General features: G+C 42.7%; 1 protein-coding gene across 2 annotated transcripts in view; it reads right to left on the bottom strand.

Moving 5' to 3' along the window:
- Positions 1-26,943, bottom strand: part of PRDM10 (PR/SET domain 10) — an 88,562-nt gene that overhangs the window by 48,391 nt on the left and 13,228 nt on the right. The window contains exons 2-4 of one of the 2 annotated variants that reach the window (XM_014858514.3): positions 8,088-8,273; positions 6,285-6,449; positions 3,510-3,569 (exon numbers count right to left, since the gene is read on the bottom strand). In XM_014858514.3, the coding sequence (XP_014714000.1) occupies positions 3,510-3,569; positions 6,285-6,449; positions 8,088-8,156 (294 nt within the window). In that variant the 5' untranslated portion in view covers positions 8,157-8,273. The remainder of the gene's footprint in view (positions 1-3,509; positions 3,570-6,284; positions 6,450-8,087; positions 8,274-26,943) is intronic. The other variant, XM_070489917.1, reaches the window with a different exon arrangement.

Here is a 26,943-nt window from a genome sequence, read left to right as displayed (position 1 = left end):
AATAAACACTCACTAAAGACTAGAAATAAAGAGAACTTTCTTAATCTGATAAAGGGTGTTCTTTTTATAAAAATTCTGCACTAAACATCATTCTTAATAGTGAAAGTTTTTGCTCTGAGAGCAGGAAGGAAAAAAGGAAACCTACTAGCACCCATTCTATTCGAAAATGTATTAGAGATCCCAGCCAGCAGACAAGGGGGAACAAAAGAAGAATTAAAAATAAAAGATAGAAGGATTGTGATGAAAGAAAACTGTCAGTATTCACAGACAGCATGACTATCAAGAAAATAAAAAATAAGAGTTAGAAAATAAAAATTTTAAACATCAGACCATTTATAATACCATCAAAACACACCAAATATCCAGGAGGAAATCTACTGAGAGATGTGTGAGACCTCTACCCAGAGGACAACCTTCGACTTTGATTTTAAATCAGGGATACGTCATGTTCACAGACTGGAAGACTGGAGATTATAAAGATGTCAGCTCTTCACAGACTGATCCAGAGATGCAATGAAAATCCAGCAGGACTTTGGTGGAAACTTCCAGGTTGATTCTAAAACATACGTGGAAAAGCAAAGGGCCCAGAAACTCTTGGAGACTAAACAAGTGGCAGAAGGATCACACTCCTGGATATATTTGGTATATTCATAAAACTGAATACTACCTAGCAAGCAAAATAGAAGGAAAAAAACCCACAGCTACACGTAACAATATGAAGAAATCTCCTAAGCAGAACATTGAACAAAAGACACTAGACAAAAAGGAAACCATACTAAGTAACTCCATTTACATAAAGTTCAAAACCAGGGAAAACTAATCTATGGTGTTAGCAGGCAGGAGAGTAGTTACCTTTGAGGAAAAGGGAAGGAGAAGTGATTAAGAGGGAGCATGAGGATGGTTTTTGGGATCTGGCAATGTTCTGTTGTTTAATCTGAGTATTGGTTACAGGGTATGTTCACTTCATGATATATCATTGCACTATAAGCTTACAAATCGCTTCTCTATATGTATGTAATAATATAATTAAAAAGTAAAAAAAAAAACCCACGCAGTAAGGAAATATGGTGGACATAAAGGAAATTACTCAAATAACTTGGAAAAGAACAGATATAAAAATGATTATAGAGAACATGTTAGATATGGAATGCAAAGACGAGTCAATATAGTCAGACGAATGTTTCTGAAAAGTGAACAGATCAAATGAAACTGAAAAGGTTTTCAAAGGCCTAACAGATGAAAATGTTCCCGAAATAAAGTCTTAACCTATACATCAAAAAGACACACCCAATGGGGCCAGCCAAGTGGCGCATTGGTTAAGTTTGCACTTCTGCTTCCACGGCCCAGGGTTCGCCAGCTTGGATCCCAGGTGCAGACCTACACACCACTTATCAAGCCATGCTGTGGCAGTCGTCTCATACATAAAATAGAGGAAGATGGGCATGGATGCTAGCTCAGGGCCAATCTTCCTCAGCAAAAAGAGGAGGGTTGGCGGCAGATGTTAGCTCAGGGCTAATCTTTAAAAAAAAAAAATAGACAAGGAATGAGAAAAATAATCAAAATAGACTCAAGATTTCTACAAATTTAAACGCCAGTAAACAATGAAGCAAAATTCTCCATAAGTGTGGTTACTAACAGAACATAAATCTATTAGTTACAATAATAATGCAACTAACACGAACAGTGGAGAGAAGGTGGGAGGAAGTGTCAGTGTGCTGACGTCCGTGTCACCACGGCTGGAGCCAAAGACAGACGGACTGAATGAAGCTCGAGTACAGTTTAGGAAAACCTGATGGCACCAACCTCTTTCAGTTTCACCTCAGTTTCTTTTTCATCTGCTAAACTGAAGTAAATTTAAGTTTAAAGTATTTAGATTAATAACAGCATTTAGGGCACAATGCCATTTTCCCCTGTTTGTTTATCTTTGTCTGTATGTGTGGAAGAAGTCTGGAATAACAGTTACCAACTGTTAAATTAATGAGGATGTTTCTGGGCAGAATTGCTTGCTTGGGTTTTTTTAATGTACTTCCTTTTTCTATTGCTTCAACTTTTTACGAAAAAAAAATATTACTCCAAAAATGAGTGAATGAATTAATCATCTATGAAAGACAGTCAAAGGCATTTCATTTCATTTTTCCTACCAACTTGTAAAGACTAATTAAATCTATCCGTTGCTTCCTTGATGGAATCAATAAATATCCACAGAAATGGACACGGTTCATTTTGTCAAGAATATACCTAATTATTACAGAATTATTAAAATAAAATAACTGCTACAGACTGAATGTTTGCATCTGCCCAAAATATGTTAAAACATAATCCCCAATGTCATGGTACTAGGAGGTGGGGCCTCTGAGCAGTGATTAGATCATGCGGGTGGACCCTCATGAGTAGGATTAGTGCCCTTATAAAAGCGACCGACCCCAGAGAGCTCCCTCGCCCCTCCCACCGTATGAGGACACAGGGAGAAGGTGGCCCTCCATGAACCAGGAAGGGGGCCCTCACCAGACATGGAATCTGCCAGCACCTTGATCTTGGACTTCCCAGCCTCCAGAACCGTGAGAAATTTCTGTTGTTTATAAGCCACTCAGTCTATAGTATTCTGTTAAAGCAGCCTGAGTGGATTAAGACAAATTCTCATTCAAGTTCACAGACCCCACAAAATTGTAGATCACTACCAATCAGGAATAAATCCAACCATAACTGATATGACAAAGACTCCTAAGAATTCTCTAGATTCCATAAGTAATATTAATACAGCTACTGTTTATTTTTCAAATTTAAAATGGAAGTAATCCAAATCATCTACCAAAAAATTTAAAAAGCAGAAAGAGCTTACTAATGAGAACTTACTTGATAATGACTCATGACACTCAGTGGCTCAGCTAAATAAGAGTCATACTAGCCAACGTGAAAATAAAAGTATTTGGATTCACATTCCCTTGAAAGTAAGACTGACAATATCTCGCTTTCGCACCTTATCACTTTTACAACCCGGAATAAAATAAGAAAGAAGTCCCTCAAAGTCAAATAGGATACGTTAGAAATATGGATAAAAGGAAAGAAATGTTTTAAAAGAAAACCAAAAAGAATCTCAATATTTCAGAAACTAGAATGAGGAAAGTTGCCACCAAATTTATATGTAATTTAAGCAGGAATTTTTCCCAATATTTCAAAATAGAACAAGTACTAAAATGTTTCCAAATTTCCAAAAAGAGACACTTTTAAAACTCAGGATTATTCTTTGGAACTTGAACCAATATCCAGACGATATGCATATTTTTTAAACTTCCCTGACAAATCACTTTTTATGACCAGGCTATTCCAATATATACTGACTGGAGAGTGTTATGTTATGTTCTGCTTTGTTTTTATTAAAGGAAGTGGAGAGCATTCTTAACATATAAGAAGCAGACATCCGGAGAATGCACAGTGCAGAGGGTGAGGGGCAGCCAGGGAACAGCAGCATTCATCATATCACCCCAAACGACAAAAAGGCAACTTATTACCTGCTGAGCTGCAGCATCCTGCTGGACATAAGCTACCTGGCCTGGGTCTGTAAACAGAGTCTAGACCAAAAAAAAAACAAAAAACACCAACTTATCAATAGATCTTTAGATGGCTCGCCTACACTGGAAAAATTATCCTACTGCTAAACACTAATTCTTGTGAGAGTTAACTCCCAGATAGCTAGTAATAATCCTTCACTAATAAAGAAGATAGAGACAGGAATCTTACATTTAGCTAAAGCCTTTCATTCAGATGGCTCCAAAGAGACTGTATAAGCTAACCATCTTGATTGGCTAACAAGTTCACAACTTTACTCTTAAGCAAAGGCTCTCTTGAGGTCAAATGTCACAGCTACTTAAAAGGCATGTCATGAAGAGGTAAAAGACAGCCCATGAACGAGAGCCTACACTGCGTGCATTATCACAGCAGCAGACTTGCGATTAACGGAAAATGGATGGATACACAGACATGCACGAGAGTATCATATTACAACTCTTTCAAATACAAACGCACACTCATTATCAGAAGAGAAGCAGAAGGAAAGGAAATCGAACTTAATGTTCCATAGGTTCCTTTTTGGATAAAGCCAGTAAAATCACAATTTTTAAAAAGCTCTGATTGTAAACACACAATAATTTGGGTCATGATGCAGCAAAGCTAACCAGAGAAGGAAAACCTTCAAAATTATTTTAGCCAGGGCACCACAGAAAATCTCCCATCCAGAAAAATCTTCTTTCCTCTAAAGCTTTTAAAAGACTAATTTGTCCAACTATAGTTAAGTTTTTATTCCAGAGGTGTCAGATTCCAGCCAGTGTCAGATTGCTTAGATTTGACAGAAAAATATAAGTCAGACATTTAGTAACATGGTAATAAACTAAAAGTTGGGCACAGGATAGTCTTAACATAAACGATGTGACCTTATTTTAATATAGTTTGGACACTAAAACCAAGCAGAGGCATTCCAAAAGTACCATCTGACTATTTGGCAACTTCACCTTTATACAGATTTGAAAGGGATTAATTAAGTGGGCCCTATTTTCTTCTTGGAAGTGATTTGAGCCTCTTGATTAAATACTGCATGAGGGCAATTTTTTTTTATGTTTTTATTTTATTTATTTATTATTTATTTATTTATTTTTGAGGAAGATTAGCCCTGATCTAACATCTGCTGCCAATCCTCCTCTTTTTGCTGAGGAAGATTGGCCATGAGCTAACATCTGTACCCATCTTCCTCTCTTATATGTGGGACACCTATCACAGCATGGCTTGATTAGTGGTGTGTAGGTCCCTGCCTGGGATCCAAACCAGTGAACCCAAGGCTAACAAAGCAGAACGTGTAAACTTAACCTCTGCACCACCAGGCTGGCCCAAGTGCAAATTTTTATTACCAGGATCCGACTATAAAAGTATGGAACTTTTTTTTTAATGTATTTAAAAGTGCTTTGTAGGGGCTAGTCTGGTGGCCTGGTGGTTGGGTTTGCGCACTCCACTTCAGTGGCCCGGAGTTTGCAGGTTCAGATCCCGGGCATAGACTTAGCACCACTCATCAAGCTGCACTGTGATGGCATCCCACAGAAAACAGAGGAATATTGGTACAGTTGTTAGCTCAGCAACAACCTTCCTCAAGCAAAATGAGGAAGACTGGCAACAGATGTTAGCTCAGGGCCAATCTTCCTCACAAAAAAATATAACAATAATAAAAAAAATTTTTTTTAAAGTGCTTTGTACATTGTAAAGCACTAACAATCGAAACAAACATTTATATATTGGGGAATGTGCACGTCAAGCATTTGGAAATTAATACTCCAATTCACTGGCAAAAGAATACAAGTGGCTCTAGCTGTACAGCTTTCACCCTCACCTCTATTACAGTCCTACATATCAGTCAGTTATTAACAAATAGAGTTAATAAGCTAGTAGGACCCTTTGCTTACACGTGTAACTGAAATAATCTGTATTTTTTTATTGAGTTTATGATAGTTTACAATCTTGTGAAATTTCAGTTGTACATTATTGTTTGTCAGTTGTGTTGTAGGTGCACCCCTTCACCCTTTGTGCCCACCCCCCACCCCCCTTTCCCCTAGTAACCACTAATCTGTTCTCTTTGTCCACATGTTTAAATTCCTCATATTGGGGCTGGCCCAGTGGCGCAGTGGTTAAGTGCGCCTGTTCCACTTCTCAGCAGCCCGGGGTTCGCCGGTTCGGATCCCAGGTGCGGACATGGCACCGTTTGGCAAGCCATGCTGTGGTAGGCGTCCCACATATAAAATAGAGGAAGATGGGCGCCGATGTTAGCTCAGGGCCAGTCTTCCTCAGCAAAAAGAAGAGGATTGGCAGTAGTTAGCTCAGGGCTAATCTTCCTCAAAATAAATAAACAAATAAATTCCTCATATGAGTGGAGTCATACAGAGATTGTCCTTCTCTATCTGGCTTATAATCTGTATTTTTTTGATGAGTCATCTTTGATTAAGCTATACAAAACCAAATGCCATTTTTGGCCTGGTTCTTGATACTTCGGGAAAGTCGCAAGTTGATAATCTCATCAATGGTCAGTCAAGAGAAGAACTGCTCTAACTCCTTCTTATGTTTAATTTAAATAAATAAACCATATTTTCCTCTGCCAAGTTGGTTATAAACCCCTGGAGAGCACAAATCTTATCTGAATATTTCCTACGTCACCAGCCCCTCACACAGTGACTGGCAGAGAGTAAACATACTTAATTGGTGAATTCACTGGTTAATAAACGAGTTATACACAATAATCCTTCACATGCCTGCGCGGCCTCCACAGGATGGATGTACACCAGTGTATGCTCCGGACCGTCCACTGAAGTGTAGGAGGCACCATCTGCCGTGTACACCACCTGCTGGGGCGGGCGAACCTGGTCATCAGTGTAGACAATCTGAGCCACAGTACCAGCGTCTGGAACAAAGTGTACCTGGGGCAAAAAGCAGCAAGTATGTAGCAACTGTCCACACAGAACAAAGCAAATCTCACGCAGACAGGCGGCCGACTGAGCACAGCACACATTTGCAGTTCTAAAGTACCCCAGAGAAAGGAGAACGGGGACTGACACACCCCATCTTCACTGAGATGGCAACTCGGAGACAGGATCCAAGGACCACGTCACTGAGTCACTGCTTAATATTAGGCAACTGATTAAATTCCCCTCTGCCTCAGATGTCCAATGCAGATAGCCCTTTGGGGAGTAATGAGGGAGTGGTTAACTGGTCCTGGGAGTGTGACTGAAGATTTCTGGTTGACAATATCACTAGGTTACAAAATACAAATTATTCTGCAATGTGAAAAAATATGTCAAGACTCAAAAGCCAATTGCTCTTGACATATCATAAAAATTCTACTTTATAACTAATAGTGCCTTTCAGCAAACACACTAAAACAGGATCACTTCCTTTCCTACAAGTTCTTTCATACTCCGAGGCCACACGGGAGGCTTTTCAGTTAATCTTTGCTGAAACCAGTAAAGGTAACAGAATTCCTCACCAGCTAGGGAAAGATACAGAAAATTCGAATAAAGTACTTTTCAGGGGTTTTGGACAACTATTTCAGTTGTCACCAGGGTGAGTCATTTTCTACGCCCCAAGAACTAAAGCGGAAACTGAATTCCGTAAAACGCTTTCTGAGCAGCCAGCTCATGGTTTCCATGAGACCAAACAGCATTCTTGATGGTTCTGCCGGGAGCATCTCTGGAACTTTTTTTCTTTAAGTATTCAGGCTCAGACTTTTAAATTATACCAGATGATCAACTTTATTTATTGTAATACTTCTTATATTGCTTAAATTAAATAAAATGTGTATTTATTTAAATGTTTAAATGTTAACTTCCTGGTTTGGATAATAATACCATGGTTATGTAATTTAATGAAAAATTACATTTAAATTACATATTTATTACAATGCTTAAAAATTAAGTTTTATACTTTGGTCACATATGAAAACGTGGCCCCATGTTACTGCTGACTCTTCTCAAAATTCAAATCCATACCAAAAATGCAGAAATTTGCTTTTGCTAAGAACAGTCAAAAGAATGTGTAGCTGGTATGACAGCAATTTGGAAGGCAGAGGTCATGGATTAGAGCAGCATCTGAATAAGCGACTGACCTCCAGAGCTGCTGACCCATCCGTGGGACAACTTTCAATTAGAGGGTTTCCTTCTGAAGTTGAAAAGAAAAGAAAAAGCCACTCACTTTATAAACATATCTTATACTTTGTTTCACACGAAGAATCAAAACCCTATACTGGATAATATAAAAGAAACACAGCACAATTTGAGGCTTTCAGCACCAAAGACGTAAAACGAATCAGGGTAGTGAAACATTCCCACGGTAAGTTGGGGGAAGGCAGAAAAGCCTGTGAGTGGTTCTGAATCCCACTAACGCAGACTGAGGGAGCATGCGCAGTGTTGAAACACCGCCTATGCCCCACGGACCAGGTCTGTGCGTCAGCTGCCTCCCAGCTCCTCACCACTGAGCGGAAGCTGCTATCTCTGCAGCTGTCCGCAAACTGTGCCCAGCTAGAACACCACTGCCGACACAAGCTGGAAAGCCCTCTTCACCTGCGCAGCATTCTCTTCGTGTTCCGCAGACGGAGGCCACACGTGTGAGCTTTCATCTTTGGAATCCATCTTTTCCCTACTGGGCAGCTCCACGTCCAGGGCACCTAGGGCAGGAGAGGGTGGAGCACAGTCATCTGTCTACCACGTGAGTGTTCATGAAGGACAGAAGACCTCTCTGCAATGTGCCTGAAAAAGAGAGCAAGGGAACCCAGACTTTAGACAGATGGATACATTTTAACAGATTACAGTTTCAACCACAGAGAAAAAACAGTCTTTGTAAAAGATAATACACCTGGCAAAAAGGTAAAAATGGAGAAGCTATTTGTGGTAATACAATGTATTGCAGGCTCGCTATGTTCTAGACACACAGTAGGTAGGTGAACGCTCATCAGAAATCCTGAAGGCAGTTTTCTCAGCCCTCCTGCTGAGAATGAGGTCCCCAGATGATCAGTGCAGGCCAGTGATGGTTCACACGGCAGTGCGATGGCTGCACAGCCCCAGCTCATCTTTCTCTGCACAAAGGCTTAGACACTGACTTTCTGTACCCCGTACTTGAAACGAACAGCAAAATAATCAAAGACACAAAACCAAGAAAAAATGGCAGCAGGGGGCTGAATTTTCTGGGCCACAATTTGGTGAATAAAAATATAACCTTTGTTTCCCCTTGGCCAGTACAGCAGTGATTCGGAAACAAAGCAAAAGCCTGGGTAAGCATCCACGTGCACGAAATCTACATCCTGAAACCTTATTCTTTTCCAAAATAGTGTTTTTAAGGTAATCAATGTTCCCTTTTGATAATGATAACATGTTGACATCTTTAAAGTCACATGAGACGTGCCCTTTAATAGGACAGCAGGGCAGCCTGCGTGAAAGACTACCTCCTGCCACCCCATCAAAGGGGCACACAGAGACAGGAAAGGTACAACGGCTCAGAACCCCACTACCCTAAAGCTAAGAAAGACCACTGGCCAAGATCCAGCCAGAATGTTCTCCATTATTAATGGAAATAAGCTGAGAAGCACATTCTTAGACTACACATGCTCCAACCTCTGAACCAGAATAAAACCCAAAGAAGAAAGAAAGACAGTGGAAGACCCAACGTCTGGGCCTTACTCTGGAACACAGGAACTGCCACGTCCACACTGTGTGGGAGCCTCTCCCGAGCGGCTAAGGAGCCTGCTCCTGCCTCACCTCCACACTACCATCCCCACCCCGCCAGAAACCGCCCCCACCACCCACACTCACCCTGCAGACACCCTACCCTTCTTCCCTCCATCAGACGGCACTGGAAACAATGCCCATGCCCACCAATAGGGGACTACAAACAAAGAGGCATGGTGGAAATTTCTGGAGAAGTGGAAATGTTCTATTTATATCTTGTACGTGGACTGGGGTGGTGCTTAGACAGGGAAAACATATGCCAAAAGTCATCCACCTATTCAATTAAAATACGTGAATTTTATCACGTGTGAACTATACTCTAGTAAAGTTCATTTTTTTTTAAAAGTACATCTTCCTTGTGTAACAGTACTATTTACGCAAAAACAAAAAAATATTCAGGGTGAGTTACACAGTATGTGAATTATAACTCAACAAAGCCTTTATAGTTTTTAAAAATAAACAAAAATATTAAGAAACCTAGGAAAAGTGGCTGGCCCAGTGGAGTAATGGTTAAATTCACACACTCCACTTCGGCGGCCCGGGGTTTGCTGGTTCAGATCCTGGGCGCAGACCTACACACCACTCATCAAGCTATGCTGTGGCAGCATCCTACATACAAAATAGAGGAAGATTAGCACAGATGTTAGCTCAGGGACAATCTTCCTCAAGCAAAAAAGAGGAAGATTGGCAACAGATGTTAGCTCAGGCGCAATCTTCTTCACCAAAAAAAAAAAGAAACCTAAGAATAAATGTCACTAAGAATATAAAGATCTATATGAAGAAAACCACAAAATTGTACAAAAGGACATAGATGGCTCCGTATTACAAAATCATAAAATGTCTCACACAAGAAGCATTTTTTAAAATTTTTTATTTTGAAATAATTTTTATAGAAAAGCAGGAAAAATAGTACAAAGAATTCCTGTATTTTTTCACTCAAATTCCTCCAAAATTAACATTTCACCATGTTTACTTTATTATTCTCTCTCTCTTTTTATCTGAATCATTGAAGAGCAAGCTGCAGACACAATGCCCCTTTACTCTAAATTCTTAAGTGCCTATTCCTAAAAACAAGACATTTTCTCATAACATAACCACAGTACTGCTATCAAAATTAGGAAGTTAACATTGAAACAATACTATTAGCCAATTTACAGACCTCATTCCAATTTTGCTGATTGTCTAATTAATGTCCTTTATAGAAAAAGAAACAACTTTTTTTCTGGCCCAGGATCCAATCTGGCATCGCACACCGTGCATTAGCTGTCCTGTCCCTTCACTTCCCTTGGACTGGAACAGTCCCCAGTCTTTCATAGTCCTCCCTGACCTTGACATTTTTGAAATGCATAGGCCATTTATTTTTCAGAATGTCCCTCAGTTTGAGTTTGTCTGACGTTTCTTCATGGTTAGATTCAGGATATGTATTTTTAGCAGGAATACCACAAAAGAGATGTTGTGTCCTTCCTATACAGGAATTTGATATATTTTTTTTTCACCTTGGTTCATCGGTTGCACAAACACTCAAGTACATACTATGCTAGGCACTGGGATGCAGCCAGGATCAAGCCAGGCTCATCTTATGTACTCAGGAAACATACACAGCCCAGAAGGCATTTCTGCATTTGTTTTCATTTCTAGAAAGGTGCTTATTATTTCTTTTAATTTTATTTATATCTTTTGTAATAGGTAGTAAATTCAGTTGGCTCAAAATTCAAAAGGCACAAAAAAGGTACACAGTGGACAATCACCCTACCTGGAGTCCCGTAACCACTCTTCAGAAGCAACCTGAATTATCAACTTCTTGTCTACTCTTCCAAAGATACTTTATGCACATACAAACAAAAACATACTCTCTGCCTCTCCAACCACAAATAGCAACATACTACTGATTCTATACAAAATAGCATCTCTTCTAAATCTTGTTTATTCCACATAACACTACACCTTTTACATTGTTCCCTATCCATATATCATCTCCTCATTCTTTATTACAGCTGCATCATTTCATTGTATGAATATATCAGAATTTACCTAATCAATCTTTTGTTGATAAACATTTGGTTATTTCTAATCTTCTGTTATAATAAGAAACACTGTGATGAATACCTTTGGATATACATTGTTTTACACGCGTTAGTATAATGAATACTTATGAAGTCTCTGAGGGAAGATCCTGATCAGTTAAAGTGGCTGTCCAACTGTAAAGGCATTATTAGTTTCTGAATCCCAACACTGGCATTCATCTCCCTGTGCCTTGTGTATGAGGGCACCAGGGAGCGCCTCTGACCTGTGAAGAGGCAGCAGTTAGTACAAAAGGCGTAGTGATTAAGAGGTTTGAGCTGGACCTGGATTCAGGTAGCAATTCTGAGAGACTTAACAGACCTTGGGCAAAGCACAGAAGTTCTCTAACTTCCTCTTCCTTCTCTGTAAAATGGGGATGATAAGGTTATTGAGAGAATGACGTGAAATAATGCATGTAAAGTGCTTAGCACAATGCCTGCTACATAATAAACACTCACATGTGAGCTTTAAAAAAAGGTATTCAATCAGATTGCACCTGTCTGTCTAACTGTCTGCCTCCCCATCTCAACTCTAAGTTCCTTCAGGTCAAGGAATGCATTTGTTCACGAGAGTAACTAGATCTGGCATGTGGCAGGTAATCCATAATTTGTATGGAAAGGTTTAAAAATATCAAAGTGTGCAGTGAGGAAAAAAGAGGACACCTATCCCAAGTGGGTTATTCGGGGATGACTTCTGGGAGAAGACGAAGCTTAAGGATGCATAGGAACAAGTAAGGAGAAACGGGAAGGCACAGGACATTTACTCCCAACTGAAATATTGTTCTTCTAATCTTACCAAAATAAGGAAGTAGAAATTACATGACATAAAACACCAGTAAACGGCAAAAGGCAAGGATAAGGAGTGTTGGGGGAGGAAATAACTATTTAGCAGATGAGGAGCAAAATAACAAAACAGTTAATCTGCACAGAGGAAAGTTTGATAGTAAAATTTAGCAATTAGGATGTGAAATACTGCCCAAAATGGCAGTTCCAAAATAATTTTAGAATACAGCTAGCAAATAAAGAAGCCCAAGGTGGCGAAAACTCTTTAATTCAAAAAGTGTCTGGAATCCAAAACAGTGACACAGAATACCCAGTTAGTAGTTCTTATTCTTTAAGATATGGTTCTAAGACCTATTGAGCTTCTGTAATTACTAGGCTATTTAAAACACCAGTGTAACATTCTGCAATTATTTATTCTTTAAAAAATTGTTCAAGAAAATTGAATTCTAAGCATGACTCCACCACTAAGTCAGTCACTTTAAATCCTCTAGCACAGTGTTCTCATCTGTAAAATGAGAGTATAAAATGGTTTCTAAAGTCTATTCTAGCCTTAAACTTAGATGAGAAGCAGCAAAGTAAAACAGAAAATCCATAGACTCTGAATTGAACATCCTGGTTTTGATACTGGCCCACCTGCTCGCTAGTTGGACCATCTTGGCCAAGTCACTTAAATTCCCTGGGCCTCAATATGTATGTATGTAAACTAAGATAATAATTACCTCCTAGAGTTATTGTGAGGGTTACATGATATATGTACAAATTCTAGGCACAAGATCTAGCACACGTAGCGCTCAGATAGATCACCTTTCACATTTTACAGATGAGCTAGAAGAGCTTCAGAATTTTTCGAAACATTTCATATTTCTTTCATACCTAGCAATTTATCAAACAGCAAATGCCCTGTATGTGAACTTCCTTGATAGTAAGGCTTGTCACATTTGTTTTCCTGTTTTTATTTATTTTTTTTTAACTGTACAATTTATAGAGCCCAGTCAATCTTGATCTATAAGCGATGGGAAAGAAGAATTCCCGTAGCTACTTTGGCGCTGTCCAACAGGTAGGTGCTGACAGGCTCTCTAGCTAGGGACGCACTTCCTTCACGCCTCACCCTTTGCCTCTTCTACAGACCTGAAAGAATAGGAGCAACACAAACTAACCATGTCTAGAAAATGGTCATCCATCTTCCCTCCTTTTACCCATTGTCCAAAATGTTACACACTTCATTTCCAGGAAGAGAAGGACATGCTTGCGTTTCTATCCTCTCTAATGACTTTATCCAACAAATATTTACTAAGTACTTAGTACGTGCCAGGTACCATTCTAGGTCCTTAAGAAACATCAGTGTATACGAAAAAAAAAAAAAAAAACAGGGACAGGCCAGTGGTGTAGTGGTTAAGTTTGTGCACTCCGCTTTGGCAGCCCAGGGTTCACAGGTTCGGATCCCAGGCGCAGACCTAGCACCACTCCTCAAGCCATGCTGTGGCAGCGTCCCACATAACATAGAGGAAGACTGGCATAGATGTTAGCTCAGAAACGATCTTCCTCAAGCAAAAAGGGGAAGATTGGCAACAGAGGTTAGCTCAGAGCCAATCTTCCTCACCAAACAAAAACAAAATGCCTTTTTGAAGCTTCCAGTCTAGCTATTTCTTCTTGAATAGTGTTGTTTAGTTGAAAGTATCAGCTTTAGAATCAGACAAAACTGAGTTCTATGCTCCCAAATCTAGCATGTGCTTAGTAGGTGTGATGATATTAGTAAGCCACTTACGGTCCTCAGTCTCCTCATTTGAAAATCCAAATTATCTGCCCAACATGGTTGTGTCAGAATTAACGATCTGTATTTCATCAAGTCTATAATGCACTTTTTTTCACATTTTAACATTTCTGAACTAGGGATCTAGTTTTACAACAGTGGTGTCCTGCAGTTGCTATCATCCAGGTGGCAGTCAGGATGTGGATGCCACTGCTGTTGTGTGTGACCTTGCTCTGTCTTCACTTCACTGAGTCACGTGTATTGTCAGCAGTAGACACCCCAAGTCTAACTGCCATTTTAAATGTCTTCAAAAAGATTACACTATAATTGGCATTAAAACTGAAAGGCATGGGAACAGCAGCTGGGCATAAGTTTGCTTAGGGAAGCAAATATCCAACACTGGAAAAATGACCTTAACAACCAAACCTCCGGGCCCTGGGTCTAAAAGACAGTGATGTGGATGAAGCTGCATTATGCAGTGTTATTACTGAGATATGTGGGAGGACTGGCCTGCCACAGGCTGAGTAAGAAAACAGCAGGAGCAAAACTCCCAGAATGGGTACTAGCAAGCGCTTGGAGGAGATTCTTGGTGACAGTACTGTGCCCTCTTTTAGGAAACACTGCATCATTTGAGCCCACGCAGGGATGCCAAAAAAAACAAAGAAAGAAAGAAATGCTGTACCACCAACACTCTTGTGGCACAGAGACACATCAATGACTCTGAGTCAAAAGTGATTCTAAAGAGTCAGATTCTGAAAGTGGCGAAATTTTAGGAATATCTTCATTTATTTCACTTATATTTTCCTTTGATGAATGCACAAGAGTGGTGTGATAAAAATCTATGTCTAAATAAATCTAAAAGCTCTTTCAGTAAGTATATAATAAAAATTCTAAGTGGCCAAAAGCATTTGTCTCAAGTATAATTGGCAAGGCTTTTTTCTTCTGTAATGATACATAAAATAATTGTGTATCTTACCATCAACATCTAGGATTCAATAAAACACGGTTACATTTGGGATCACATAGCATAATGATGAACAGTCAAGAAATGGTAGCAGTTTTTTTCTTGCTTTGTGAACATCAAGCATAGAAAGGTGGGCAAACCTCCTGCCCCCGTGGACTCACACCCAGTGGGAGAGATGGACAGCCCACCTGCCAGCTCACTCCACAGAGACACCTGCATGGTAAGACAGACAGCAATGAAGGGGAAGGGGAAGGAAGAAGGAAAGATAACTCCTACTTTTTCAGCCAGTTCACTAATCAGGCTGGATGAACCAGACAACGGAGAATCCTAGTGCCCTCAGCCTGTCCTCCTCACAAGTCCAACAGCTCCCGTCCTGCCACTCACCCCAGAGCCATAGCCCTTCACCCACCAGCCTGGCCCCTACCATTGCTGAGTCTTGTCTGCTGAATGAAGCCACTACTTCAGAACCACTCAGGACTTACAACTGAGAAGCTCCTGTTTCATCACCAGCACGTAGAGGTGAAAGAAGAAGCCCAGACCCACCTTCAAAAGGTAGATGTGTGCCTGGGATAACAAGTTAGACTATAAATAGAATTTTACTTTTTTTTGGAGGAAGATTAGACCTGAGCTCTCTGCTGTCAAGCCTCCTCTTTTTGCTAAGGAAGACTGGCCCTGAGCTAACATCGGTGCCCATCTTCCTCTATTTTATATGTGGGATGCCTACCACAGCATGGCTTTTGCCAAGCGGTGCCATGTCTGCACCCGGGATCCAAACCGGCGAACCCCAGGCCACTGAAGTGGAACGTGCGAACTTAGCCACTGCACCACCGGGCCGGCCCCAATTTTATTTTAAAATGTTGTTATACATAGTGATTAAGTTCCACAGGATTATTGGTATATTATTAAAACAGAGGTTTCTGTACTGGTCTGGCCCCCTCCCTATATGCCAGATACATCATCATTTATATGGAAAGAAGTGTACCACATTCCAAACAGTGTACGTACAAATAAACTTTTCTAGCTCATTACAGACTGACTAACTAGCCTAAACTGCTGGCTCCTTGCCTGAAATCCAACACTAGATATGCCACAGAAAGAAGTTAGGGCCCGGCCCGGTGGTGCAGCAGTTAAGTTCGCACGTTCCGCTTCTCAGCGGCCTGGGGTTCGCCGGTTTGGATCCCGGGTGCAGACATGGCACTGCTTGGCACACCATGCTGTGGTAGGTGTCCCACATGTAAAGTAGAGGAAGGTGGGCACGGATGTTAGCTCAGGGCCAGGCTTCCTCAGCAAAAAGAGGAGGACTGGCAGTAGTTAGCTCAGGGCTAATCTTCCTCAAAAAAAAAAAGAAAGAAGTTAGAGGAAGACTAATGGACCCGCAAAATGAACATAAAAACCATGGGAAAGAACATGGAGATTGAATTCCAATCTACAGAGGGAGCTGTGGATGGGCTCAGGATGAGACAGAAGGGAGCCAGGCACCACAGTGGGGAGGAGGGGGCAGAATTCTTCTGCTGGTCTTTCCCTGATATTTCCCTGAGCTCCCACTGCCCAGGCTTGCACCATCATCGCTGCAATGAGGAAGCCAGCGGCCAGCCTGGTGCTGCTGGCAGTGAGGAAACCTCAAGGCAGCCCACGGAGGCTGGGCGGGGAGCAGATGCCAAGGCGAGGAGACCAGCTAGCTGCCTCCCCCAGAGCCAAGGCAGAAGTGTGCAGTGCAGGAAGTTTCCTCTGGGGCAAACAGGTGTGGCTGGGCCCAGAGGCCCTCTGGCCTGGTGTACAAGCAATTGCGTATTTTTCATTTGTTTGTTTAATCTTCCGTCTTTCTTTGAATGAACATGTACAGCTACATGGTGACTTTGGCTGACCCAAGTATACGAAGAGCATCATCAGGAACCCTTACAGAAAAATTAGTCTCCATTTAAAGGAGGACTGCTTGAGTTTGCTTTAAACTAGTTATCAGAAACACTGCAGCCACTGCAACAGGACTTGGTTTGCCATCCTCATGTTAGAGCAGGCTTTGGGCTCAGACAGCCTGGCTTAAAATCTTGGATCTGTCACTCACAGCTCTTGACAATTTGTTACTCTCTCTGAGTTTCAGTTTCTTCATCCATAAGGCTAAAGAACCAAAGCATATCAGGTATTTAACAACACATAAGAATTGTAACTAATGCACCTAATACAAAAACACCTTCATGTTGAGAAACAGAAAGGAAACTCTTCTGAAGTCATATTTGAGATTAACTCCAGGGGCTGGCCCGGGGGCCAAGTGGTTAAGTTCACGCGCTCCGCTGCAGGCGGCCAGGTGTTTCGTCGGTTTGAAGCCTGGGCGTGGACATTGCACTGCTCATCAAGCCATGCTGAGGTAGCGTCCCACACACTACAACTAGAAGGACCCACAACTAAGAATATACAACCATGTACCGGGGGGCTTTGGGGAGAAAAAGGAAAAAAAATTTTTTTTAAAAATCTTTAAAAAAAAAGATTAACTCCACTTGGTAAATGAAATAAGTGATTTCACTCTTTGTAGAGAGAAACAACATGTTCATTAAGGCATTGAGTCATAAAAAGGGAGAAGAAAGACTACGGGGAATCTAATTCTAAGACACAATAATAGAATTTCAGAACTAGAAGAGAAATTCCAGGCCCATGGTCTCAAACATGCTCAGAAGACAGGACCTCTGAAGTCACAGTGTTCTTTGCTGAGCATCATGAAATATTAATATATTTCTTTACATCACAAAATAATAATAACTAACATTTGTACGGCACTTACTATGTGCCAGTCATGTTCTAAGTACTTTACGTGTATTGATTCATTTAATCCTCACAATAACTGATGAAGCAGGTAGATTATCACCTCCCTCTACAGGTGAGGGACTGAAAGAGAGAGGTTAAGCGACCTGCCCAGGGTAACAGAGCAAGCAATGGCAGAACTGCACTGGGAGCTCAGGCAGTCAGGCCGTGAAGCCTGGTGTTTAGCCACTCTCCTACACTGCCTCTACTCCCACAAATGAAGAACATTGACCTGTGTCATCACTCCAGCACAAATAATTCCATTATATGAACTATAAAAAATCACATCCAACCTCACCTTATAATTTTTTTTTTCCTGAGGAAGACTGGCCCTGAGCTAACATCGGTGCCCATCTTCCTCTGCTTTATATGTGGGATGCCTACCACAGCATGGCTTGATGAGCGGTGCCATGTCCATACCTGGGATCTGAACCAGCGAACCCTGGGCCACTGAGAGGCGGAAGATGCGAACTTCACCACTGTGCCATGGAGCTGGCCCCACCTTATAATTTTTTTAAGCTATAAATTAAGCAAGACAAGGCGCTCCCAAGTTTTCCACTAACTTTTTTTGCTACTTGTTCATTTGTCACCTCCTAGTGCTGGCTAAGATGACTGACAGATTAATGAAATTTAGTGGGATTAAAATCTCAAAATTAAGAAAATTCTATCCTTTACTTTTCTTTAAATGGAAGAATACCTTGGTCCAGCTCTAGAACACTAGTGTGTGGGGGAAGACAGTCTGAGAACCACTCATCTAGAGCAGCTTCTGTTTTATAGATGACAAACCTCAAGAACCAGAGAGAGTAAATGAATCACTTCAAGTCACACAGCAAATGAGACACAGTACAAAAATCAGAGCCTGAGACTTCAGCACCCTCACCCCTACACCACACTGCCACCACCGACTGACTGACTGACTGTGGAAAGGACTGAGATGAGTCTTAACCAGAGATTCCTTGCATTGCCTAAAGCTGTTTATCTTAGCTTTGTCTTATTTCTTTAAGCTTATTGTCCTTGACTCCCTGGTTAGAGAAACAGTCTTGCACTTTGTAGCCCAAATCAAGGAAAACAGCATCACCAGCCATCACAATAGTGCAGCAAAGTAAAGGAGCTGTCTGTCACTCAGCCTTAGGAAGGAAGGAAACTCTGATAACTGCTCCAACGGGGATGAACCTTGAAGACATTATGCTCAGTGAAATAAGCCCGTCACAAAAGGACAAATATTGTATGACATCACTTATACGAGGTCCCTAGAGCAGTCAAATTCATAGAGACAGGAAGTAGACCAGAAGTTACCAGGGGCTGGGGAGTTACTGTTTAACGGTATAGACTACCTGGGGTGTTAAAGAGCTCTGAAAATGAACAGAGGTGACGGCTGTACAATATTGCGAATATGCTTAATACCACTTAACAATAGTCAAATGGCAAATTTTATTTTACACATACTTTACCACAATAAAAAAAATTAAAATAAAAACATGCTATAGACGACCTCAGTAGTAATCGCCAATCTACTCGGCCACAGTGGGAAGGGGACTTCACTGGTCCCTTTCCCACCGCAATCATGAATAGACGCCAGGGCCACTCAGGGCCCCTCCTCCTCACATGCAGGATGCACCCTGACCTCCACTAGTGCTTCCTCTGCTCAGCCAAATGGAAGCTGCGCTCCCCCTGTCATCACTGCAGTCGCCCCCAGCTCAGGCCAAAGGAGCTGGTCTCCAGCATACGCCCTCCTGGAGGCCTGGGCGCCGACCAGCTGTTCTTTTCCCGAAGCAGGGCAGCCACCATGAAAAGCACCTGCCGAGGCGCCGGCACACGGTAGGGGAACAGCAAACACGGGGATTGCTATCACTGCCAGCGTCCTGTCAAACCTCAGTCTCATTCTTCCTACTTCTGAGGTACGGATACCTCACTACACAGGATCCCTCTAAGATGTTTCTAGGGGGTGAGGAAAGAGGAGATGGAAGGGGACAAAGAAGGCCCTTGTCCAGTGCACTTTCCTGTTAAAGGCCCAGTCAGCACACGCTGCCCTATGGACCTATTTCGGTTTTTTTTTTCCTCTCTGCTTTTTCTCCCAAAATCCCCCCAGTACATAGTTGTATATATTTTCAGTTGTGGGTCGTTGGACCTATTTCAACTGCTCCTTTTGCCCCACCTCCAGTTTCCTAACTCACAAATTCTCCAGCTCTGGCTCTGGATTTATTTCTTGGATCTCTGACTCCCGACTTGATCCGTCTCGGGTTTCACGCCACACTTTCTAATGCAAGGTAGGAAAGTGCCTACCCCGTTGGCCACGCGAGAACCAAGCATCACGTGCAGTCCTCCGGTTGCGGCACTGAGCCACTGGGCACACGAGGGAAGACGGTGCGCACACGGCCAGTCACAGGGGCAGGACATGCTAACAGTATGGGATGCCCACCATGTGCCAGACACCAGTCTAAGCAATTAACACGCACCAATTCGTTCAATTAATTTAATGTCCACAACAACCCAACAAAGTTGTTTAAAACTCATATCCTCACAATTTAGGAAACTTAGCACAGAATCATAAACGAGTGCTCTGCTCTGAACAGCTGATAACCACCGCATGACTGAGGGGTTACAGTAAATGTGAGGGCTGAAAATTAGACCAAGGGGAATGAAAATAAAGAGTTCCTGTTACGTTCACTCATTTGGAATGGCAAGCAGAATTTCACATTTAACTGATTTCTGGAACAAATAGTTTTAGAACTCAAGAGAAGAGAAAAAATACTGGACTTAGTTCTAAATAGTGAACAGGAACAGGCAGTGGAAGTAGCAATAGAGAATAACAAAATTACACAAATTTCAGCACAAATTTCCCATTCTTGCTGAAAGGGGAAGCCCAAATAATCTAACACATAAGTTTCACAATTTTAAAAATCCACAACAAATTATTAACATTGACAAACAACGGAAATGCATTGTTAAACACAACCACCATACTCTAACCCAGCCCAGCGAGGTTTTCCAAGGGCCTCAGACACTGTGACTCACGCCTGCCCTCACCCCTGTGAGAGGGTGACACGCTGCGGTGCTCTCCAGCGCTCACAGAGGCAGTGCCCGCAGGGAGCGGGGATGCACCCTTCCCGCAGCCAGGGGTCTGGCCAGCAGAGTTCCCTCCGTTTGTCAGAGCTCGGTCCCATCTGATTGCACCCTCCAACCCCAGCTAAGGAGCTACTGGAAACCCACAAGTTCGGGCAGAGTAACAGGACTACAATATTTTTTAATTCCACTAGGAAGTAAAATAAACACAATTTTAGTATAAGTAATATGCCTAAGGAACAACAAGTTTCTGGGAAAGTAAATAAGCAGGGAAACCAGGCTGTCATAAAGGCTTTCAACAAATTAAAAACATAGTAACAGTGGCTGGCCCTGTGGCCTAGTGGTTAAGGTTGGCATGCTCCACTTTGGAAGCCCAGGTTCAGTACCCAGGCACAGACCCACACCACTCGTCTGCGGCCATGCTGTGGCGGTGACCCACACACAAAATAGAGGAAGACTGGCACAGACGTTAGCTCAGGGTCAATCCTCCTGAACAGAAAATAAAATAAAATTATAACAATAAGCCTTTGACTAGGTTCCAAATGAAAAGTGTTATTAATTAAGCTGCTATGGATTTGGGATATTTCCATATAAACAGAGAAGTCTAAGGGTAAAGATAAAGAATGAGAAAGTAATAATAATGGGGTCCTCTAGGTGTTTCTACTGATACCATTCCCATGTAACACTTGTTATAAATGTTAAGAATGAAGCAAGCAATGAAATGACCAAGACTGCAGAAAAATTCCTCCAGATAAAACTTAATGCCATCGGAAGGGGCCAGCCCCGAGGCCGAGTGGTTAAGTTCACGTGCTCCACTTCCACGGTCCGGGATTTTGCTGTTTGGATCCTGGGCACAGACTTGGCATTACTAATCAAGCCACGCTGGGGCAGCATCCCACACAGCAGAACCAGAAGGAACCACAACTAGGGTATACAACCATGTCCTGGGGAGCTTTGGGGAGGAGAAGAAGAAAAAAAAATAAGATTGGCAACAGATCTCAGCTCAGGACCAATCTTTAGGGGGAAAAGGTTTTTGCCATTGGAAAAGAAACTCCAGAAAAACTTTCAGAAACTGGATAAGTGAGCAGACAAGAGCAGATAAATTTCAGAATAAGCAGTACTTTTAATATTATGAGACTGAGCTATCTGTTAAATCTAAAAACTATTGCAGACTACATCCTAAAGAAATTTTCGTTAACCTGTTTCTGACTATCATCAAGGACAATACTTTGTAACCAGAAGAGAATTGAACTCAGGTTCTTAAAAAAAACGGTTAAAAAACATAAGATGACAAAAATGAAGAGTATGGAGCAGGTCTGAAACAACGGCCTTGGCCTTCTTTTCCCCTCCATGTATGTGTCCCTTTGCCCTTCCACTTCCCGTGCAGAAATAGGCAACGACTCCCCCCATGATTCTAGTGCACAAAAAGGGCTTTGGAGACTGTCAACTAAGGGTTTTCTTCTTTGAAAGTTTCTTTCTTCCAGTCAGGGTTGTAGCGCTCCTTTCTTCATGCCTCAAAAGAGGCATGCAAGCAAATCTCTCTTCATGTCAACCCAAGAAATGTGGGCTTTTTCTCCCTAGTTCAGATAAGAACTTTTCATGTACCAAAAAACAAAGACAGATCCTCCCATCCCATCTGACAGTTTGTTAGCAATGCATTAGAACCCCATCAAGTCATTCAAAAGAACTCACACCATTCACACAAAGAAAAGAAAAACCTAGGCCGGGAGACTTGGCTGGGGGTCTTAGCCTGACGGTCCTACATTAAAATCTGAGAGTTCAAAAGGAACCAGCACGCAGTACTAAAGAATGACAAACCTTGATGTTTGCCTTTTCCTTTTTACGAAGAACAGCTGGTTGGCTGGTAAAATGTGAAGGCAATTTCAAAGAGAAATCTACCAGGAGTCCTCTATTCCACTCTCACGAGGTTTCAGGTGGAAACCTCAAAGCAGCAGAGTGTACCACAGGCCTCCAGAAAACCGCACAAACCGTTAGTGTCTGACTCAAAGGATGTTCACAAAGTAAATGCGTGTGGATCAAGGAACAGAATACCACCAGCGCCGCAAAGCCTCATGGCGCCCTCTGCCCAAGGTAACAGCCGGCCTGCCCAGCGCTCCAACCACCCTCGGGCAGGCACCTCGAGGCCAACGAGCTGACTCCAGGCTGGTCTGCAGTTGCTGTAAGACTCTAAGACTGGGTCTTCTCCTAGGGTGCCCTCCACAGGTTGCAACGGAGATTTTGAGGTGTTTCCTAGGGAGTCTCTTCTTGGCTGGGCCCTGAATTCCAGTTTTGGTCTTCCCAGCAACGTGGGATTCCCAAAACCCCTACTCTGGCTGAGCTACGTTTTGCTTGATTTGTTGGCCTCTTGACCAGCACATTTAGTCAGCGAGTACATCGAGGGGAAAACAGTGCCCGACTTCAGGCTCGCTTCTCCGTATCTCCCTTGCGTCTGGGATGGTGGCCCTGCACTCTGCCTGCCTTTGCAGCCCTTCAACTCTAACTTTTTATCTCCCCAGGGTTCTCTGCCTCTCAGCAGCCCCCTTCTGACAAGCTTCCCAGCCTCCTGATCCACCACAAGAATCAGAAAATGCTCCCATAGGAAAAGCAGGTGCAGAAAGCTGGTCTCATTTCAAAAAGCATCCCCTCCCTCCAGGATCAGACCCCTCGAGACCTGGCCTCCTTGGTGGGAAACCGAGGGCAATCCCAAAGGTGCAAGACTGTGGAAAATGTTTCCCCTTTTACCTTATGGCTGTGTTTCTCAAACATTTAAGAACTTATGGACACCAGTAATTGGTAGACCCTGGTAAGAAAAGCAGTGTCATATGGCATATCTGATATGACAAAGTGTAATCAAGACCCAACCAGAATATGTTAGTTCTTTATCAAGGAGCACGAAAGCAATGTGAAAGCTTTAAATAGAAGCAGTATCTAAAAATATTGCATTGTTATTAAAATGTAATTCTCCAAACTTAGAAATTAAATGTATTCAATTAAATATTCCTTCTACACACATTACAGTGGAGGAAATGCCCCCCAGTCCTACCAAGGACCAGCCTCTCCACTTCACTGCTCTGGTCCTTCCTGGACCCTCCAGGGCTTCAGCCTTGAGTCCTCGCAGCATCACTTCCTCCCTGCCTCCTGGATCAGTCACATCAGCAACTATGCATAGCACTTCTCATGGTTTTGGGTTTTTTTTAAGATTTTTTTTCCTTTTTCTCCCCAAAGACCCCTAGTATATGGTTGTATATTTTTAGTTGTGGGTCCTTCCAGTTATGGCATGTGGGACGCCGCCTCAGCATGGCTTGAAGTGTGGTGCCATGTCCTCGCCCAGGATCTGAACCGGCGAAACCCTGGGCCCCAAAGTGGAGTGCGCAAAGTTAACCACTCAGCCACGGGGCCGGCCCCAGCACCTCTCATCTTTATGACAATAAAAACAGGAGATTTATTTATAGTAGTATTTATTTATTAAAATTTAAAAGTATGCGGGGCTGGCCCCGCGTCTGAGTGGTTAAGTTCGCGCGCTCTGCTGCAGGCGGCCCAGTGTTTCATTGGTTCAAATCCCGGGCACGGACATGGCACTGCTCATCCAACCACGCTGAGGCAGCGTCCCACATGCCACAACTAGAAGGACCCACAACAAAGAATATACAACTACGTACCTGGGGGCTTTGGGGAGAAAAAGGAAAAAAACAAAATCTTAAAAAAAAAAATTTAAAAGTATGCACTTTCCTGAACATGTTATATTTCACTAAAATGTTTACATTAAACGAAACTCTCCCACTTTCCTGCTCCCCTCCCACACTGTCTGCTCATTGTCACACACAGTACAAACTCTGAAGAGCTGTCTGTCTACAGTTTGCCCCCACGTCCTCACCTCACATCCCCTGGCCCACCCTAACAGGGCGTTGATCCCCACCACTTCCCACTCTTCTTCTCTTGGTCTTCTGATGCTGGAAACTTCCCTGGTTTCCCCCATCTCTCTGACGGCTCCTTCACAACCGCATTCGGTGGCCTGACCTCTGAGGGCGGCGATGCCAGGCTCCCTCCCAGCTCTCCTTCTTCCTAGCTGCATCCTCTCCTGAGGCTCCTTCCGGCCTTTAGGGCTTTTCCAGTAGCTCTGCCTGGAAGCTTGTCACCAGCCTCTCTGCATGCCCACCTCCTCTGTACTCAGACTCTCGGGGGCAGCGCTGCCACCTCGGTAGGCTCTCCTGTTCACCCTCCCTCACATTACTCTCCTTTAATGCTCTGCAAAGCATGGGTCATCAATTAAGTGATATATATACTTGTGCATGTCTGTCCCTCACCCCGGGATGTGGCTGCGTGAGCGCGCCCTCCCCTCAGCACCTAGACCGGGCCTGACGCCACCGCCTCACCAGTGGCTGCTTGAATGAGTGTGTGGCACCGTCTTCTCTGCCTTAGGAGGGAATGCGCTACTTAACAAAAATCCTCAGAGGATGAATTCTAATAAAAATGTACTACTATTAAGAATGATGGTGCACGACTGCTTCCACAGCTAAGAAACTAGGTATACATACGATACCAATGTTTATAAGGGAACTTTAGTGAGCTGGGAAGAACAAAACACGAAGAGGGAGACAAGGAAATTAGACACGACATGATCTAGTAAATTAGCTAATTCGAATATTCTAAGGGAACTTGAACTCACACCAACTATACAGCTGCAAAGGTACCTGGAACTCAGCTGCCCCCGAGTTACACAAAATCAAAATCAAAATCGGTCACTATAAATGCAAAGAACACACTGTCAGCCAAATATGGTGTTAAAAGAAATTCTCTGAGAAGTCCAATTATTATGACCCAATGTGTAAATCTTGATGTGTGACTATAATTTCTGAAGTTTTCATTTCACGACCTTGTGCCATGCCGAGGACAACACCGTAAGATTGGTTCAGATACTGCTCCCAATTATACACAGAGGAGTGGCGCTCACAGTGATTAAAAGCCTCCTCAAGCTGGCACAGCCAAGTCAGTGGCAAGGCAGTTCTCCGACTGGAACCAACGTCTTCTCACTCCTTCCCCAGGGCCACCAACCTGCCTTAGCTAATAGGCTGGGCAGGGGTTCCGGGCTGACAATGAGATCTGTCAGAAGTCACACATCAACAGTATCCCCTCGTGTCACGCGCCCGTGGTAAATCCTTCTGTACCAACCTGGTTCTTGGCATGGCCTCTCGCAGCCTACTACTGAGCAGCTTCCTGCTCTCTCACATCCAGGCTGCTGCAGGAATCTGGACGAGAGGCAACAAAGCTCCAGAATCAGACGGCCTGGATTCAGACTCCAGCCACTGTCCACTCGCTACACGACCGGGGGCAGGTTACTTTACTTCTCAGGCCTTAATTCCCTCATCCATAAAATGGGCACAGCAATAATAATCTACTCCCTAAGGTAGAACTAGGAAATAATAGGGTGAAACTGTGAACTAAGACACCATACCTGGCACATAGTGGTTACTAATGTAATTGTTACTACACCCTAACTTCGTGTTCATTCCCAGGGTCAAAAGGAGCAAGCCCCTCAGGTTCTCTGCCTGCTACTGTGTCAGCAAGACAGACCTGAAATCAATCAGATGGTCAACTCCACTAACCGCAAAGGTCGTCCAGCTAAGAAAATGTGCGGTATAGCGTGGCTTCACAATAATAGTTGAACAAAGCTTTTGTAGCCTCGATTTCAGCAAAATATTAGTCTGTATCTTTTACTGTTCAGAGAGCACCAAACACAACACGAGGCAACATCTTTCATGACATGTCAACAATCTATCCAAAACTGCCTTTGTCAAAGATATTCTAGTTTCTGTTACGCTCACTTTTGTAGTATATTTTAATCTTCTCAATCTCTTTCAAAATTCTAATATAGCAACAGATAATAGCAAGCGTTGGTGAGGACGTAGAAAAACTGGAGCCCTCCATACACGCCGGTGAGAATGCAAACAGTGCTGACGCAGTGGAGTACGGTCTGGCATTTCCTCCAAGGCTAAACGCACAGTTCCCAGACAACCCTGTGATTGCTCACCGGGGATAATAAACCCGAGGGAACAAAAACATATGCCCATAAAACACGTACACGACTGTTCGTGGCAGTACTGCTCAAACGGCTATAGAGTGGAATCAAGCCAAACGTCCATCAACTGATGAACGGACACACAAAATGTGGTCTGTCCACAGAACGGAACGCTATTCGACAAGAAAAAAGGAGATGAAATTCCGATACATGCTACAAGAACAAACCTTGAAAATTTAGCTCTAAGTGAAAGATGCAAGTCACCA

The sequence above is a fragment of the Equus asinus genome, chromosome 20, assembly GCF_041296235.1.
Source record: "Equus asinus isolate D_3611 breed Donkey chromosome 20, EquAss-T2T_v2, whole genome shotgun sequence".
In the NCBI taxonomy this organism is placed as follows: domain Eukaryota; kingdom Metazoa; phylum Chordata; class Mammalia; order Perissodactyla; family Equidae; genus Equus; species Equus asinus.
Note: the sequence above shows the minus strand (reverse complement) of the source record. Positions and strands in the feature narration are given on the sequence as shown.